General features: G+C 35.1%; 1 protein-coding gene across 4 annotated transcripts in view; it reads right to left on the bottom strand.

Moving 5' to 3' along the window:
* LOC118194650 (MAPK/MAK/MRK overlapping kinase-like) overlaps positions 1–18,606 on the bottom strand; it is a 129,663-nt gene that overhangs the window by 23,505 nt on the left and 87,552 nt on the right. For 3 of the 4 annotated variants that reach the window (XM_085824412.1, XM_085824416.1, XM_085824414.1), the window contains exons 7-9: positions 11,918–12,003; positions 4,669–4,761; positions 2,268–2,372 (exon numbers count right to left, since the gene is read on the bottom strand). In XM_085824412.1, coding sequence (XP_085680538.1) covers positions 2,268–2,372; positions 4,669–4,761; positions 11,918–12,003 — 284 coding nt within the window. The remainder of the gene's footprint in view (positions 1–2,267; positions 2,373–4,668; positions 4,762–11,917; positions 12,004–18,606) is intronic. The other variant, XM_085824415.1, reaches the window with a different exon arrangement.

The raw sequence follows: 18,606 nt of genomic DNA, 5'->3' as shown, positions 1-18,606 counted from the left end.
GGGTACCTTACTAAGTACTGATAACTCACTGCAATCATCACTATCTAATGTATATCGATAACTATTATCGTTTAATTTTTTTGTATTGCAAATAATTGAATTTTGTATTTTGTATTGAATTCAGTAATAAATTATCTTTAAAATAATATATACAAGTTTGCATTTTGTGAAACGCAACGTTTTCTATGAGCATACAAATTTCAAAAACATAAAAATTTCCAAAAGTGTCCACAATTTTGGCCACCACTGTAGTTTGCTGACTGTTATTTAGCTTTTCTTCTCTGCTGACTGACTATAAACTTCCTTAGCTTAAACTTCGTCAAAATGGTTTTGCTTCAGGAATATTTAATTCCTAGATAAGGTTTATTAGGTCGAAATTAATATGTTTTCGCCGTTCAGTTTGACTCGGACGTTAGTTCTCGAATTATCACATTTGTGTTTCTATTATATTTTCCACGTTTTGTGTAGCTGTTAAATTGAAGTGCTAATAAATAAGTTTTTATTTTACACCTTCACTTAGTGATCCCTAAAGTCAAAACGTAGACTGGACAATATGTCTTCTAACCATCTTTACTTTCTAGTAGATGTGGCATTTTAGAGTACTGTAGAACCGTTTAAACGTATTTCTAATAATTCGATGGAGAAAACACTTTTATCTGGAGGGAGGAACTCAGTGCTTTCTTTCCCAGATGCGAGGAAAACTGGGAATTGCATGTGATTAGATTATTGAACTTATGGAATTCACTCGAGGACTATCTGATTAAAGGTACAGATATGTCGAGGAGAAGGAAATTGATCCTTATTTACGTAACCCACGCAAAAAACTACGAAAGTTTACACACAGCCAGTCCGTTCACCAATATTTGAAGCTGAGTCTAACTACCAGTGTTCAGCCGATACACCGCTCCGCCGTTGGTGACTTCCATATGAATAGCATTCATGTACAGATTAAACACTATAACAAATTTTCTTCGCATTTCCTGTTCGAGATCTGGTGGTGTAAATAATTAACTCTTCAGCTGACAGTTTGTAGATCCGTGGTTAAAATCGAGGTAAAGGTGTGTGTTTTGGCTCAGAAAATAAAACTAACCATCTCTATAGCATGAAAACTAAATTAGCGCACTCTTAAAAAATTCTTGAAAAAAATGGAAAAATCTAGAGGCATTTTGCAGTTACCTTAAATAGGTGTCCGCCGATAACATCGCGGCAAAAACATCGCGGAAGAAAACGTCGCGGAGAAAACAACGCAAGGCGAAAACATCGTGGGAGAAAACATCGCAAAGAAAAAACACCGCAGTTGTAAAACATCGTGGTACGTCGAAAATAAAGCGGTTCAAAAACTTCGCAGTTTAAAAACATCGTCGTCGAAGATATCGTGGTAAAAATAAAGTATCTACAAATCATCGTATGACGATAACATCGCAAACATGCTTTTTTCAGGTTTTAATAATTGTAAATGGATATTCCCATAATGATTTGTGAGCGCAAGATGTAAAGAAGGATAATTTTTACTTTCACATTTTTTATTAACTAATAAATTTTTGCTGAAAAATTAAAAAGGAAACTTAAGCATAGAAAATTAAATGCAACTTATAGATTATACTTTTCATGAAAAATTACCAGTAAAAACTTTATAAAAATGATTTATTAGTAACCTTTGTTAGTTAACTATGTCGGTTTAAAATTCTATTAAGTGCTAAGTTGCATTAATTTTCTATGCTTAAATTTCCTTCTTATTTTCTCAGCAAAAGTTTTTTAGTTAATAAAAAATATGAAAGTAAAAATTATCCTTCTTTCCATCTTGCGCTCACAAATCATTATGGGAATATCCTCTTAGAGTTATTAAAGCCTGAAAAAAGCACGTCTGTGATGTTATCGTCATGCGATGATTTGTAGATACTTTATTTTTTAACGCAATATTTTCGATGACGATGTTTTTAAACTGCGAAGTTTTTGAACCGCTTTATTTTCGACGACGATGTTTTGTACCACCACGATGTTTTGCAGCACGACGTTTCGCCTTGCGTTGTTTTCTCCGCGACGTTTTCTTCCGCGGTGTTTTTCCGCGATGTTTTCGCCTGTAACCCTTAAATATTAGAATAAAATATTACTTGCATCGAAATACTTTCGCTAAATTTCAGAAGAGAAATCCAAAACCGTCACAAGAAAAGAGAAAACTTTTAAATATGAATTCATGCAATGGGAATTCAGTTCGTATATTAAAGAAATTTTAAAAGCGGGGTTTTAAAAATACCGAAAACACTCACTGCCGCCTGAGTTTGGCGATAACGGAAGGTTTCGGCGTACCCAAAACGCTGTGGATTTTAGACAACTGATCGATTTCACTGCTTCCAGGAAAAAGGGGAAGATTCCTGAAATTTGAAAAGAACTATTATGAACAAATAAAATAAATACATTTTTCTCATGATTTAAAACTTAAGGTTAAATTTTACTTTTGTCAATATCATTTAACTACACTGAAGTGTCAATGAATTAGGGATAGCTAGTCAATAACGAGTCGGGCCTTCTTTGGCTACGACTGTCGCCCTGATTCAGCTGGGTGGTAATTTCGCTAATGTTTGGCTTCGTTGACTATGTATTACAATACGGCTGAGCCGTCTCAAACCACGCTTATTCTAGGTTAATTGTCCTTTGCAATTTGCCCGATAGCTAGTTCTTTTTCCCACCATCCGTGTATTCTCGGTATACTCTTGACACTGTCGACCTTGAAAATCCTAGCCCACTGGGGTTTTTGGAAATTGAATGACCCATGCGTCGAATGCTTACTATCTGCCCGAGATCGAAGCTGTCTAAATTAGAAGTTTTACCCATAGTGGAACTTGAAAGACTGATTAACAACAACCATAGTACTAGCTGTGTGTGCATTTACCGCAACTTCGTCACGTGAGCACAGGTGCCGTGCAGCGCTATAAAATTTGCATAGCCATGTCTATCCCTAATTCAGTGGCACTTCAGTGTACTTAAAATAATACAAGCAGTTAATAAATCCTCGCACGAGAACGGCTTAAAGGGAATGAAAAGTAAGCGTCATTTTTCTGATATGAAAACATGTAAAACAAATAAACAATTAAAAATGATATGTCTAAATTAACAATTTTATAATTTTTCAAATCTCATTTTATTTACCGGTTAAAACTTTTAAACAAGAGATTAAAATTTTTCTAGAGTCTTTTAAATCCTAATATTTTGTGCTGTTTACTTACAGATAAATCTATTGTATATTCGTTGTGTATTTTGATAGTATATCGTTATCTAGCTCTTAGGATACTCGCATTTCCAAGTTGTTAAAGAAATAATCTTCAAAACAATCGTTCAACTCCGTAATTGTGTAATTTCAGTCGTAATGAAATCTAACCACTGAAATCCTTCAAAGTACTTAAAGTTATTTTTTTTTGTTACTTTCACGTACATTGTGTAGGGATTTATATTTATTTTAACTAACAAGTTAAGTTTTAATTTTAAGCGCTTTCCTATAAGCCTTCATTTCAATAATTGTCAATGCCAGAATATTTAAATTTGGTAGCGCAGGTGAAGGAATGTAAATTCTACCTTACGACGAAAGAGTTTAAAAACCGATGTTCAGTAGGAAAGTTAGAGAGAGTTAGTCTATTGCCGTCACCTCTGTTGCGTAAGCTTCTGCTTGTTTACTTTACATAACTGAATTTACTTGGTGCCACTCGTTTCGACGCGGGTTTAAGAAACAAGAATTATCTAAGCCCCGTAGCTTAGCTCTACTACTTCTGCGTATCTTCGAATTTTTAGTTTGGTTCTGTGATTTCAGTTACCGCCCAAGAGAGGCGCAGTATGTTAACGTCGAGTAAACGCATTGTAAATTTGAAAGAGTTAATAAAGGGTACTTTTAACCCTTATTCTGTGCAGTTCCTATCAGAACTTACTGCACGTATGATTCTCACTTAGAAGTTAAACAAGTAGACTCTACAATTGTATCAAGAAACAAACATGGTGAGGACGTTGAGTGCTACTTTTTGAATTTTAAGTGGATAAGTAAATTCAACCGCGAATTTTTCTGGTTTATCTTTTGAGATAAAACCAAATACTTTATTTAAATTTTTCGTTGTAATCATTCCGATTCGAGTAAAATAATTTAATAATTAACTTAATTTAATAATTAAGTTAAAAATTATTAAGTTCTAGAGAAGACCGATTTTTATTTCTTTCGGTTATGTAATTCGTGCTGAAAAAACGCAGTTGACGGCTTAGGAGTTTGCAAAAAATTATCATTACACATTACTTTTTTCCCTGATATTTTGAGGTAATTTACGATATTTTCAGGAATGGTTTTTAATTTCATGTAGTCATCGGGAGTCAAAGTATTCATCAAAAATATAATTCTGATGGTTACAGTAACAAACACAATGGGTTCCGTGTCCTGTAGAACCATCTAAATTGATAATTTCGTTTACGAATTCTTTCCTTCTTTTGGGCTTTAGATCTGAAGTGAAAATTCCTCTAAAATCTTTTCATTTAAAAATTATCTTCTATCATTTTGTCTGTTATATTATGAGTTAAAAAGGAAAAAATTGCAGTAACAGTAATCATTTCCTGCAATAATTAGTTATTGTAACTGTTTACTGTAATATTTTATGGCGTTTTGAAGAAAAAAATGTAAAATGGGCAGATTCATACGTTAGTGCTTCAAAGAAAACACAGCCCGCGGCCCACATGTCCATTTTGTAACTATAGTAGCCACTAGTAAGTAGACATTCCGGTGGTCGGTACCTGTAAAGTAAAAGGATAGTTAACAGGGGAATTAATGCAGAGTATGAGGTATAGAAGAAGGAAAGTTTGGATGAGATTAAAACTTCTGTTCCAAATACATACAAATGCTTATCATATTGAAACTTTTCCTGTATTGAAAAATGGAGAACAATCTTTAATAGAGAATCCGTTACTTACCATTAACATTCATGAGAATGTGCTAATTTTCCTTATACAGGCTTAGCCTGAAAGAAGTAGATAATTTCAATTTTTAAAGAAATAATAATTGTAGGATTTTATGTGGTATTATTTTATAACACATAAAATGCTTTCATTTCTACTTTTGTCAGCTCCGCTAGACTGCAAATTCGTAAATGTTGAGTTCGAAAATTAAAGAGAGCTTTGGGCAGCTGTCGCTGGCCAGCTACTTTGCAAGAACTTTCTGCTGCTAATTTGAATTCCTTAGTCCGCTTTAACTTTTCTAGCCGAAATTTCTTCGTGAAATTACTGAACCAAAGCTTATTTAGGCGCATATTATTTCTTGTTTAATATTTTAATTTGACTTGAACGGATGCTTTGAATTTCCTGAGAGCTGTGGAGATTTGATTTTCTTTTACTGTTATCAGTTTTAAATAATCGTCAAGCTAAAAAGATTTATTTAAAACTTCATCTGAGTTGGTGTTACTCTGCTGAGAAGTTATGACGGAAGGATAAGTCGTCTTGCTGTCTTTGTGGTTCTAGGAGTTGATAGTTAGAGCAAAGTAAGTAACATGCAGAATTTTAATAATATGACAAATACTTACACGTTTAGAAGAATATATCTTTAAGTTTACATGGTTAAGTTATAGATGATATGTCTGCTAGTATTTCATAACACAGCAGACATCACACCGTGATAGTCAAGTTCTTCCCAAACGCATCTCAACGTAACCAAGCCAACAGTCGCATCGGCTGCTGTGATGCATTAGCAAGATCTCTCCAACTTGTAGGAAAGGAAGGAACAAAAGCTAGGTCTTTGATATAACCTCATAAGAAATAATCACATCATGTTAAATCCGACCTTCTTGGTGCAACAGCTATTCTTTGGTCTGTTGAACAGCCAAACAACACGCTGAGGTAGAATTTCATTCGTATCATGTTTTAAAGATAACAGCAAACGCAATAAAACTTGTTGTTACGTATCCAAGCCCATATGAAGCTGATTAGTGATCATGTTGCTCGATTGACACCAAGAGTGCTCACGTAATGCTGACGTCACGAAAATGATCAAAAGGAGGGGGAAGAAAACTTAAAAAACTTCCTATATTAAATGGCATTAAACACTTCGTGATAAAAATATGCAATTTTTGACTTATATGCATTTCAGTTGTCTACTTCGTTTAGACAAACCCTGTATTGAGGCAAGAAACATTTATCAAATTGACATTTACTAGTGAAAAGCTCTGATTGGAAAATATATTGAGTACCAGAATATTTAAAACTGAATGATTGAATGTTTCAGGTTGTCAGGACTTGTGTTTCTCTTGATTTGCTTTGGAAACATGATGTGTCCTGATTAGGAACAGGGAGCTTACTCAAGCTAGGTTCAAGATTTGTGTGTAACAGACGACACAAGAAGGAAGGGTATACGAAACCCTTTATTTTCTATACTTTTACAAGTACTCCCGAACTTCGAGATACAGAGACCAACCACTTGCGGTCTGAACGTAAGAATATAAAACTACTAACTAAAACTCTAACTAAAAGCTAACTTTGAATTAGTATACAAATGCTTAGCACTAAGACTACCTTTATTTAAAAAGGGTACGTATGTAGTACGCCGAGCTGCTGAAACTTCAATACGTTTTCAAATATCAAGAGGGCTAAACCTCTGGCCTTAAAGGCAATCAGCAACCGAGTGAAAACCCGTAAAACTGCTGTGGCAACCGGCTTCCTTCTCTCTCCCCTAACTCTTGGCAAAAACCCACAACTTAAATACTTGGGCGTTAGCAAGACAATTTGCATAAACAAGCATTTAATTCTGGCCGGAAGTAGAAAATAAGAAGTGATAGTACAGTTTTAAAATAAAATAAACGTTAGTAAAACTTGTAAGCATCTTAAGTTTTACTAACGTTTATTTTATTTTAAATCTTTACTATCACTTCTTATTTTCTACTTCCGGCCAGAATTATAAGCATTAAAGTATTTATGCAAAATTTGTCTGGCGAACGCCAAGTACTTAAGTTGTGGCTTTTTGCCAAGCGAGAGAGAGGAAGCAGTTAGTCGAAGCAGGCCGCTTACCTTAGAAGTTTACTCAGTTGCTGGTTGCCTTTCAGGCCAGAGGTTTAATCCTTTTGATAACTTTAAACGTATTGTAGTGTTCTCAGTTCTCTGTACTACATACGGCTTCCTGTTAATATAAGGCCAATCTTCCACGTTTATTATTTTAAAGTTGAATTAGAGTTTAGTTCTATTTTTTATATTTTTACGTTAGACCCCAAGTAGTGGGTCTGTGTATTCCGAAGTACGGAAGTTATTGTAAATAGAGAAAAATAAAGGGTTTTGTATACCCTTCTTGTGTATCCTGTCTACTTCCCACAGTTTTGAACATAGCTTTAGTAAGCTCTCTGTTCCGAGTCAGGTCCTTGCATGTTCCCGAAGAAGGTTAGACGGAACATTGAACCTGATAAAATTAAGATCCTTACAAGGTTTATAAGTAAAATGCATTAAATATTTTAAACGTTTGTGCATTAGATATTCTGATAGCTGAAATTTTAATTTCCATTTCGCAAAACGAATACAAGTTTAAAATTCAGTATAATTCAGGCTTAGACTGACATGGTTTTATAGGAAAATTCTTTATAACTTACCAGCGATGCAAATGCAAAAGAAAAATATAAGTATCTAATAAACCTGAAATTTACTTTGTGTTTACCTTATGCATAGAGCAAATCATGTGAATCAAAATGCCTTCTTCGAAATTATTATACAATGGAAAACTGAATTGCCGATTTCTTATTCGAAAATTGCGTTTATTCATTGTTTTCTACGATGGCGGTCATAGTATGCTTATAAGTAGAAAGAACTCGTACCATCATGTCAAGAATTCGATTGCAGAAGAAATGATAGCCCATCAGAACTGCGGATTATCGTATCGAATAATTATTGTTCTTCTCGTTGGTCGAGACCCAGTGGCTTTTATGAGAATCTACAATCAGAATTTAGAGTTTTATTTATCGAGTTTTCTGGAAAGCAAAAGCAATTACGAGATATATCTATTTATTAAATGCGCGTGCTCTTGTATTTTAACTTTCTCTTCAAATAAGTCTCGTGCTGCATTGCACAGGGTTCTAAAACAATTTGAATTAATTCTACTAAAAACAGCTAAATAAATACAAAATTTGTAACAATATTTTCATAATGCACCTTGAAATGCAAATGTGTTTACCATCTTGATTTAATGCAGCAGTTTGTTAGAACTTGATTCTCACTATTATGGTACAACCCTGGTGTCTTACGGACTGTTCACACAAGAACATTGCAAAGCATAAGTGGCATAAGTTGAACTTCATTGCCAGGTTACTATATCAGGTTCAATGTTCCTTCTAACCTTCTTCGGGAACATGCAAGGACCTGACTCGGAACAGAGAGCTTACTAAAGCTATATTCAAAACTGTGGGAAGTAGACAGGATACACAAGAAGGGTATACAAAACCCTTTATTTTTCTCTATTTACAATGACTTCCGTACTTCGGAATACACAGACCCGCTACTTGGGGTCAAAACGTAAAAGTATAAAAATACAACTAAACTCTAATTTAACTTTAGAATAATAAACGTGGAAGATTGGCCTTATATTAACAGGAAGCGTATGTAGTACAGAGAACTGTGAACACTACAATACGTTTAAAATTTATCAAGAGGATTAAAACCTCTGGCCTGGAAGGCAACCAGCAACTGCGTAACTTCTAAGGTAAGCGGCCTGCTTCGACTCACTGCTTCCTCTCTCTCGCTTGGCAAAAAGCCACAACTTAAATATTTGGCGTTCGCCAGACAAACTTTGCATAAAAACCTTAACGCTTATAATTCTGGCCGGAAGTAGAAAATAAGAAGTGATAGTAAAGATTTAAAATAAAATAAACGTTAGTAAAACTTAAGATCCTTACAACTACATCTTGCTCTGTCCCAGAAATTGGCATGAGGATTTCGACTCAATGTTCTTAATACTCAGCTTTAGGCTTGTAATATTTAATAATTTGTAAATGGTAACATTTAATGTTTAGTAACTTGTAATTGGCAACACTTTGGATACAGATATGAATATAGAACTATGCTGGTATTGCAGTTCTCTGTGATTATACATTCTAAGATTGTAAATAAATAGTTTCTAAAAGCTAAAAGTGTACCTTCATAATAATATATGGTGTCAGGAGTGGGGTTCGAACCCACGCTCTCTTTCGAGAACCAGAGCTATAATCTGGAATTCCCAGTTTACCTTGATATAAAGTTGTGACAGATTTATATGAGATTAACAAAGATGCATATTTATTAATTGTAGATTACTATTCCAACTTTTTTGAAATCTCCAAACTACCGGATACTTGAAGTCAGACAGTGATCAGTTACATGAAATCTCATTTTGCAAGATACGGTATACCATTGATAGTTATATCTGATAATGAACCTCATTTTGCAAGTAAAGAATTTGCAGAATTTGCAAAGAAATACCAATTTAAGCATATAACAAGCAGTCGATACCATCCACAGTCGAACGGATTAGCAGAGCGTTCAGTACAAACGGCGAAGAAATTGTTAAAGAAAGCTCAAGCAGATCATGCTGATCCTTATTTAGCATTGCTAGCTCATAGGAACACTCCAACTAATGAGATGCTAGGATCACCAGCTCAACGACGTATGAGAACAAGAACAAGAACGATTCTTCTTTAGAAGAACAAGAACGATTCTTCCTACATCTGAAGAATTACTTAAACCTCAAGTTGTGAAAAATGTAAAAGAAAAAATCAACCAAGAAAGAACTAAACAGAAGTCATATTATGATCGTCATACAAAAACATTACCATCGCTAAATAAAGGAGATTGTGCTCGGGTATATCAAGATAATCGCTGGAAACCAGCAGTTGTAGAAGAAGTGCATAAGCTGCGTAGATCATATATACTTAGATCAGGTGGATCAGTATTGAGAAGAAATTGAAAGGATATTAGAGAAAACAGTTCAGCTGTTGAAGAGAATATCAGAGGAACAGAACAAGGAGTTAATACACAGAAAACAGATGTAAAAGGATATGATTCCAGATATTCTCAAGGGCAATGTTTAGAAGATCAACTACCCTACTCTGCTAACTCAGAAACAAGGAACGGTGAGCTAAGAACTACAAGTGGGAGAGTGATTAGAAAGCCCGCCAGGTATTTGGACTGATTTTAGACTGTTAAAACTTTTGAACTTTAAAAAAAAACGGAAGATGTAATATTTAATAATTTGTAAATGGTAACATTTAATATTTAGTAACTTGTAATTGGAAACACTTTGGATACAGATATAAATATAGAACTATGCTGGTATTGCAGTTCTCTGTGATTATACATTCTAAGATTGTAAATAAATAGTTTCTTAAAAGCTAAAAGTGTACCCTCATAATAATATATTCAGGTTACTACATCTTGCTCTATCACAGAAACTGGCATGAGGATTTCGACTTAATGTTCTCACTACTCAGCTTTATGCTAACCTGGTATAAGATTCTACTAGTCCCAGCGAAAGAAACATGAACTGACATTCGCTTGATAATTTTGCTGAGTCAGCCGCACATCGGGCAGATTCCTGATTAACTACGGCTTAAACCATGTTTCATAGGAGTTTTACGCCTTATGATTAGGACAATAATGGCGACTAGATTTCATCGTGTGAATCCTCTTTCACATGCTTGTCTCTCCATACTGTTTACATCTCGGGCATCCTTATACAGTGCAGTAGTACAACAAGGTTGTACTTACATCCCTAAAGGAAACATTTTTTTTGTCCAGTCCAGTTTTTTCAGTTCTTTCCTGTATTAGACTCGCCAGTCATTCACGTCTGGCGGAAAGTCTGCGCTCTGCTACTAGCCTGGTATGTAATGTAATAATTGTAAATGTGCTCGTCTGCATTTTTCAATTAATGGAGTAATACTGTTTCATTTCTCATGGACAATCTATTCTCCTGTAGAAGTCTAACTATCGGAAAACTTAAAATAACCCGTTGGACACTCCAGATAACCTGGAGTCCTGGGAGAATACTATAGAAGTTGAAGTAAAATATTGGTCATCCGTGAGATAATTAGCTTTGGAAACGCTGGTCTTTATCGAAATCTGCACTTTGAAACTATTCCTAAAATGTCTAGGTCTCCATATGAAGGCCTATACAAGTCGCTATGTTCCCTTCAAAATGCCCAGTTTGTACATTTTCAACAGTTTATTATCACAATGAATTTAGTAAATCACATGGATGAATTCTCTGGGGGTTATTTAAAAGCAAAGGTACATGCTCATAAGTCAAGAGGCAAACAACTTCTTAAAGCTAATATTCGACAGCCATTCAAGATTAAAACAAGAAATTCTAACATGGATAATAGAAAATCTTCCGACTGGGGTCATGGTTAACAACGGTTCCCATTTGTTAGATATTATATAAATATCATAATGCAAATATATTTCCATAAGCTGTATTTAACGTTAAAAACAGCAAAAAATAAATAATGTTAAAAAAGAAAATGTTATTTATAATTTAATGTGTAATATTAATTATGTTCCATCCTATACATATTTTGTTCACTTTAAACAAAGTGACTGTTTAGAAAATTTTCGGATGTTTCCAAGGCTATCCTACATTTCACGGCTGTCAAACACACATTCGAATCTTATTGATAATACGTCATATGGGATGATTTAACCGAACCCTTCAATTATTTTTATTTATAATTTTGATGCAATATTTTTCCTAAAGTTAGTTTCTGAATAATTAAAAAATAAATATTTGCATGCCTCATATCCAAACTCTGCTCTAGAATTTACTGTCATTTATATTTGAACAATGGCGGTGATGCTGCTTAGAAATCTAATCAGATCGGAAGAGCTGAAGCGAATGATGAAGGATTGTTTCATAGTGTGTAAAGAGAACCATTAAACAACTTTAAAGAAGACTTACCAGCGCGTGGAAATGTACTCTGTGTAAGGCCTTTTTGTATTGATTCCTCTACAGCTGCCGAAATCTGCCAGCTTCAATAAGTTATCCTAAAGGAGAAAATCGAAGCAGCAGTTAGTACAGTGTCTCACAAAAGTGATGGGACACTTGTGCTTTACAAAAGGAAACTGTAGTAAAATAAATTAAAAAACATGTAAAAATTTTTTGTGGGTGTGTTTCATACTTAAATTTAGTAACAATTATTACAGAACATACATTTTCTCAAAATATTAAAATATTAATTTAAAAAAATACAATTGTTTAGAACGGAGCAAAAAATGGCTCACATAAGTGATGGGACATTTACTTTTCCATCAAATATTTATCCAAAAATTTTACTTTTTAAGGTTTTAATATTTTGTTGGATTTCTTTTTACTTTTAAAACATGATTTAATCTTCTTGGGATGGATTCGACTAATTTTTTTGTGATTTCTGTAGTGATTTTACCCCATTCTTCTTGAAGCATCAATTTTAATTGTTGTTTTGAAGAAATGGTGTGTTTGCGAATTCTTGAATCCAATTCTTGCCAAATATTCTGTATGGGATTTAAGTCTGTATGGGATTTAAGTCTGAAGATTGTGGTGGTGTCTTTATTATTTCAGAACAGTTATACAGCAGCCAGAGTCTAATGTTCAAAGCAGTGCGCGTGGGGTCATTGTCCTGGTAGAATTTAAAATCGTTATGAAGGTTCAATTTTCGCGCTGAAATTTCAAATTTTGATTTGAAATGTCAATATACTTGTACTGATCTACTATACTGTCAATAAAAACAAGAGTACAAACTCCAGCGGACGACATACACCCATACCATAACTCCTCCTCCACATGTTTTACTGTTGGAACCAAGTTCTGTTTTCGAAATTCTTCCCTGGGTTTTCTACACACCAAGATTCTACCGTCAGAACCAAATATATTAAATTTACTCTCATCAGCAAATATAACGTCACTCCAGTAATCAGAATTCTTATTTATGTTGGATTTTGCGAAAGCCAGTCTGAGTTATCTATTCTTTTCACTCACGAAGAATATTTTCCTGGCTGCTCTACCGTGATATCCAGCAGATCGAATCACTCTTCTAATAGTCTCAGGTTTAACAATTACTCCATATAATGCTTGTAAATCAGGCAGCAACTTCATAAGCACTCATTCTTGGATTTTTTTTAATATTTCGAACGATAATTTGCTTTATTCCATTGGATAGCTTTGATGGTCCGCCAGGACTTCTTTTATCCTGAATCATATGATTCTTTTTATATCGTTTAATGATATTGTAAACTGTTGAATGACTCAAGTTAACTGTTTCAGGAGTTTCTCTAATAGATTTTCCACGTTCAATATGCAAATTAATAACTAATTTTCGAATTTCAGGCAAAGTTTCTTTTCGTTTAGCTTTCATGGCTGCACAGAGCTAAAATACACTAAAATTCCAAAACAAACGAGAGAGAAAGACTGCGGACAATTTTATAAATTATTGCCAATTGCTTTTGAGTAAAAATAAAAACCCCCAAAAATATTTTTATTGTAGTACGTAGTAGTATCTAATGGTGTCCCATCATTTATGTGAGCCATTTTTTGCTCCGTTCTAAACAATTGTATTTTTATTAAATTATTATTTTAATATTTTGAGAAAATGTATGCTATGTAATAATTGTTACTAAATTTAAGTATGAAACACACCCACAAAAAATTTTTATATGTTTTTTATTTATTTTATTACAGTTTCCTTTTGTAAAGCACAAGTGTCCCATCACTTTTGTGAGATACTGTATAAAACCTGGTGTCCTGTGTAACAAAATGGCTTTCACAAGCAGCCAATCACATAAAACCATGGTTAAATTTTCAAAACAATTGTTATTTATTTTTGTAATTTTAAACTTAAAATTTGTTTTTTTGGGGGGGGCATTTATTAACTTATTTAGTGCATTTGTAGTACGTTTCTCTTTTAGCTATCATGCAAAAATAAGATCATAGTAATAAGCCAGGCGACTTCACGCACAGGCGTGAAGAAATATCCATGCAGGTAAAGGTTTTAAATCGCCCTTATATTTGATTCAACACTTTAACAAAAATGCATGTACTGATTCGTTGTCCCTGATTTCTAGTACACTCGATTCCAAAAGTATCAAATTTATTTACCATTTAAAAGAATGGGAATTGCAACTGGGTGTTTCAGGCTGAGTGACTAGATGCTTGTGATTTGTAGTAACTAAGCTTGTTATTGGTTACTACAAATTTAGGACAAACAAAAATAAAACCTCAAACAAGTAAACATTTAGAAAGCGTTTTAAACGTTTAAAAGTTTTAAAATATAGAAGAACGCTTGAGGCGCGTTACGGCCGCCCTGCGGAAGTTTCACATGAACGCGCTAGACGCGTTACGGACAACGAAGAGGTTAAACTGTAGAGGTTACTTTAAGTTTCTAACAGTTATTTTAAATTTAAACATGCTTTATTATCTATTCTCGTTTCTCATCTACTATTCCCTACCATAATGAGGTTTTAGTAACGCGTTGTATGCAAATGAGTTAGAAGGAGTATTTAAGGAACGTTCAGTGTATTTCAAGAGAGAAAGTTTAGAAGTCCTTAGTGGCGCGTGTTTGCCCTCAGGCTACTTCGTTCTTAAATCTACTTCTCTCAGCCATATTGTACGTGCCTGTTGATAAACGCTGGCTAGGCTAAATTAAGGGCCAACTACGTTAGATACAGGGGTTGGACAAAAATATGGAAACACCTTTAAAAAACATGTTTCTTTGCTTAATATGGTGTAGGAAACCCGTTGGCATCCAAAACAGCTTGCAGTCTTCTCGGAATGGATAAATACAGTTCCTGTATGTTTGCCAAGGGAATATTACACCATTCTTCCTGCAAAACGGTGGCAAGTTCAGATAACGATGTTGGCGGTGGATAACGAGAACGCACTTTCCGTTCCAATGTAGACCACAGAGGTTCGATAATATTCAGGTCTGGTGACTGTGGTGGCCGGGGGAGATGGGACAACTCATCTTCGTGCTCAGAAAACCAGTCCTGAACAATGTGAGCTGTGTGAACAGGGGCTTTGTCGTCTTGGAAGACACCATCACCATCGGGGAACAAAGTTTGTACCATGGGATGAACTTGATCGGCCAAAATGTTCACATAAGTCTTGGCAATCATGTGCCCTGACACAGTTATCATGGGGCTAGGAGAGAACCACGATATGGCTGCCCAAACCATAACAGAACACCCGCCATGTTTCACTCTTGGAAACAAGCAGTCTGTATTATAGGCTTGAGATGGCGTTCTCCAGACGTAAACTCGGCCAGAAGTGGGAAACAATGTGAAAGAAGACTCGTCAGACCATATTACTCGCTTCCACTGCTCTATAGTCCAGGCCTTTATGACTTAAACACCACCTTTTCCTGTTACGAGATTAGCATCACTGATGAGTGGCTTCTCCATCGCAGCACGGCCAGCAATTCCCTGTTTATGAAGCTCCCTTCTAATTGTTTTGGTAGTCGCAGGGTTCGGTAACGCAACATTCATTTCAGCAGTAACTTTTGCAGCTGTGGTCTTCTTATTTTTCGTCACAATTGCTCTTAATGATCGTCTGTCACGATCACTCGGGACATACTTTCGTCCGTGCTGTGATTTAGCAGATGATGTTTTTCCGCTTTTCAAATATGCGGAATAAATCTTCGATACAGTACCTCTTGAAACACTAAACACCTCGGCTACCTTGCTTATGGAAGCACCTACCATACGTGCTCCAACAATTTGCCCACGTTCGAAGTCTGTTAACTCTGACATAATGCAATGACAACCTCACATAACAGTACTCCGACAACAACTGAACTGTTTAGCATTTTTATGAAGTTGTATAGGTGGCGTCAGTAGTCAAAAACGCCAGCGCCACCTACATATTTCATTAAAATCAATCGTTCTTTTCAAACATGCATTTCACAAGGTGTTTCCATATTTTTGTCCATCCACTGTATTTCTGTCTAGATTCAGCTAAGTCAGTTCAGTTAGCGTTAGTTTAGTTTCTTATTTTTCGTATCTTGATCTGAAGGTTTCCCTGTGTGAACGCGAAGTAAATTATTTCTTTGAGTGAACAAAGGATATTTTAACCCTTCTATGGGCTTTGCCGTTACCTATTTGAACTCAGCGATAAGTCGCTCCATAGTTCAGTTAGTTCCTCTACGTTAAACAGAGACGAAGTAGTGAGGAACTTTATAAAACTAAAGAACAATATTATTAATGTTATCGGAAGTTCTGGCCATAAATACAATGGTACCTGGACTAATAGGGTTTCCCATATTTTGCATAACAAACTATTTTAAGTTTTGGTACCTTTCCTGAACCTCTCATTTTCCCCTCGCACTTCCTCGCCAGGATGCAAATTTAAGTTAAAGAGAAGAAGAGTATTTAAACGGTCGAAAAGAGAAAATTAGTCAGAGCGGATTTCACTAGCCAGTGTACTCTACTAGTTTGTCCTTGCTGTTATGTGTATTTTCTGATACCCCTTTTTGGCCATTTAATAGGTACGCTGCGAAAAAAAATGAGACAGTTCTACTGGGCCGATTGACTGAATTCAAATTGAGTTTTTCATCTCTCGAAAGCGCGAATTAGGATATATATTAGATATATATAGCCTTATTCAACACATAGGTACTTTGACACAAAATCGGACTTTTACAAAAATAACATATAAATTTTTTTTTCCATATTTCGATTCTACGATTTAAACTATGCCCACATATTAAATTTTGTAAAATTTGGTGCAAAATTTACGGAGGAATTCAAACATTTATCTTGGCGAAATTTTTTCAGTTTGGGCCAAGAATAATGCACTTGGCGAACTTCTTAATATATGGCAACCAATTTTCCTTTTCCTTCCATTATGCCGGAGTGGAAAAAAAAGGCACCTCGTTTCTCCCTTTTTATATTGTGTATGAGCGGAAAAAAGTCATTTCGTTTCTACTTTTAAATAATTTTAGCAAAGTGTTTAAACCACACCTTTTCAAAAAAAATTTTAAAAATATATTATTTAAAAATGCAAATCTTAAAAATAAATCATCAAAAATGGGCGAATTTTATTTGGAATGAAGTTAAATTTCGAAATGTGAAAGGAAGAGAAAGATTAATAAATATATACCAAACTCAATTAACATTGAGGAGCTAAAATTTTGAGAACTATCTTTTTAAAAACTACTCTTGCGATTTTTACAGAACTTGGTAGTTTTTGCGTTATTTGAGTCGTAGAATGGAACTATGGAAAAAAATTGGTACGTTATTTCAGAAAAACTCCGATTTTGTGTCAAAATACCGATATTAGAACAATGCTATGTATAAATCTAATACATATCCTAAGCCGGGCTTTCCAGACATGAAAAACGTAAGTTGAATTTCGTCAATCGGCCAGATAGAACGGGAGATATAGAACTGTCTCCTTTCTGGGGGGGGGGGACGCAGTGTACATCGTTGCCTAGGTTGTTGAGTCAGCCTCGTTAGCCTTAACTTAAATTGTTAGTCCACCTCCCCTCTTTATCTTTGAATCTGTTGAAAACGATTCTTAAGTTCCACCGCAAGTCGTCGGCGTTTTGTAAGCACCAAGTGCGTGCATTTTATGTTAAGAGTTTGACGAAGAATAAAGGCTTATTTTACCCCTCTTCTGAGCCCTATTCTTTTATGCCTATGCGAGAAGTCGCCAGATTATCTCGTAAGATCATTTGAACTTTATGGTAACTGAGAAGGTACGATGTTACAGACTTAATGCCCATTAACTTGCGAACCTTTCGGAAAACGATCCCTGTTTTTACAGTCCAAGGTGTGTTGACCTTTAGATACGAGCATCTCTCATATGCCATTTTGACCTGTAAATTCGAACAAACAAAAGATTACAGAACAAAAAAATTTTCAATTTTAACTGTTTTAATTTTTGCTACGCATGTTTTTATATTCACTACATTATTTCCATTTTCTATGCTCTTTCTTTAAAAATAATACACAGTGGCAACATTTAGCGGCAGCATCCTTTTGTTTGACACAAAAAGTGAAATGAACGCAAAACCGTTTAACTGTTTCATAACGACAGCTCATATTTATATTAAGCTTATAAGGTCTAATTCAGAAGTCAAACAACAAAAATCAGAAAATTTTCACAGGACTAGTTTCGATGGTTTAACCGAACCACCATCCTCAGCTGCAAAACCGCAAATGGATTTGCATGCCTTCGTGGTCTGGTGTTCTCACATTGGACAGGTATTCCAGAGGTTCGTGGTTCGATTCCCGGCGAAGGCGTTTGTTAATTTTTCCTCTCTCTGGCCTCGAAATAACCTAATGTCTGTACAGTGGCGCCCGAACTAAAAGGGTGTTGGATAATGATTCTCGTTACCCAGGATTTGGTGACTGGATCTCTTAAAAACCCCAGTCGCCCTTTAAAAGGGGGAGTATATAAGGTATTTCTCCCACCTCCCTAGCATGCCTTCGTGGTGTAATGGTCAGCACACTGAGCCGTTATTTCAGAGGTCCGTGGTTCGATTCCCGGCGAATATTTTTCAATTCTCTTGCTTCCAAAATATACCTAATGTCTACTACAGTGGCGCCTGAACTAAAAGGGTGTTGGATGAGGTTTTTTCACACCCAGGATTTGGCGATTGGGTTCCCTAAAAAGCC

The sequence above is a fragment of the Stegodyphus dumicola genome, chromosome 9 (assembly GCF_044657685.1).
Source record: "Stegodyphus dumicola isolate Sdum_Otavi_A_Nest chromosome 9, ASM4465768v1".
NCBI lineage: Eukaryota > Metazoa > Arthropoda > Arachnida > Araneae > Eresidae > Stegodyphus > Stegodyphus dumicola.
This window is presented reverse-complemented; position numbering and strand designations above follow the sequence as displayed.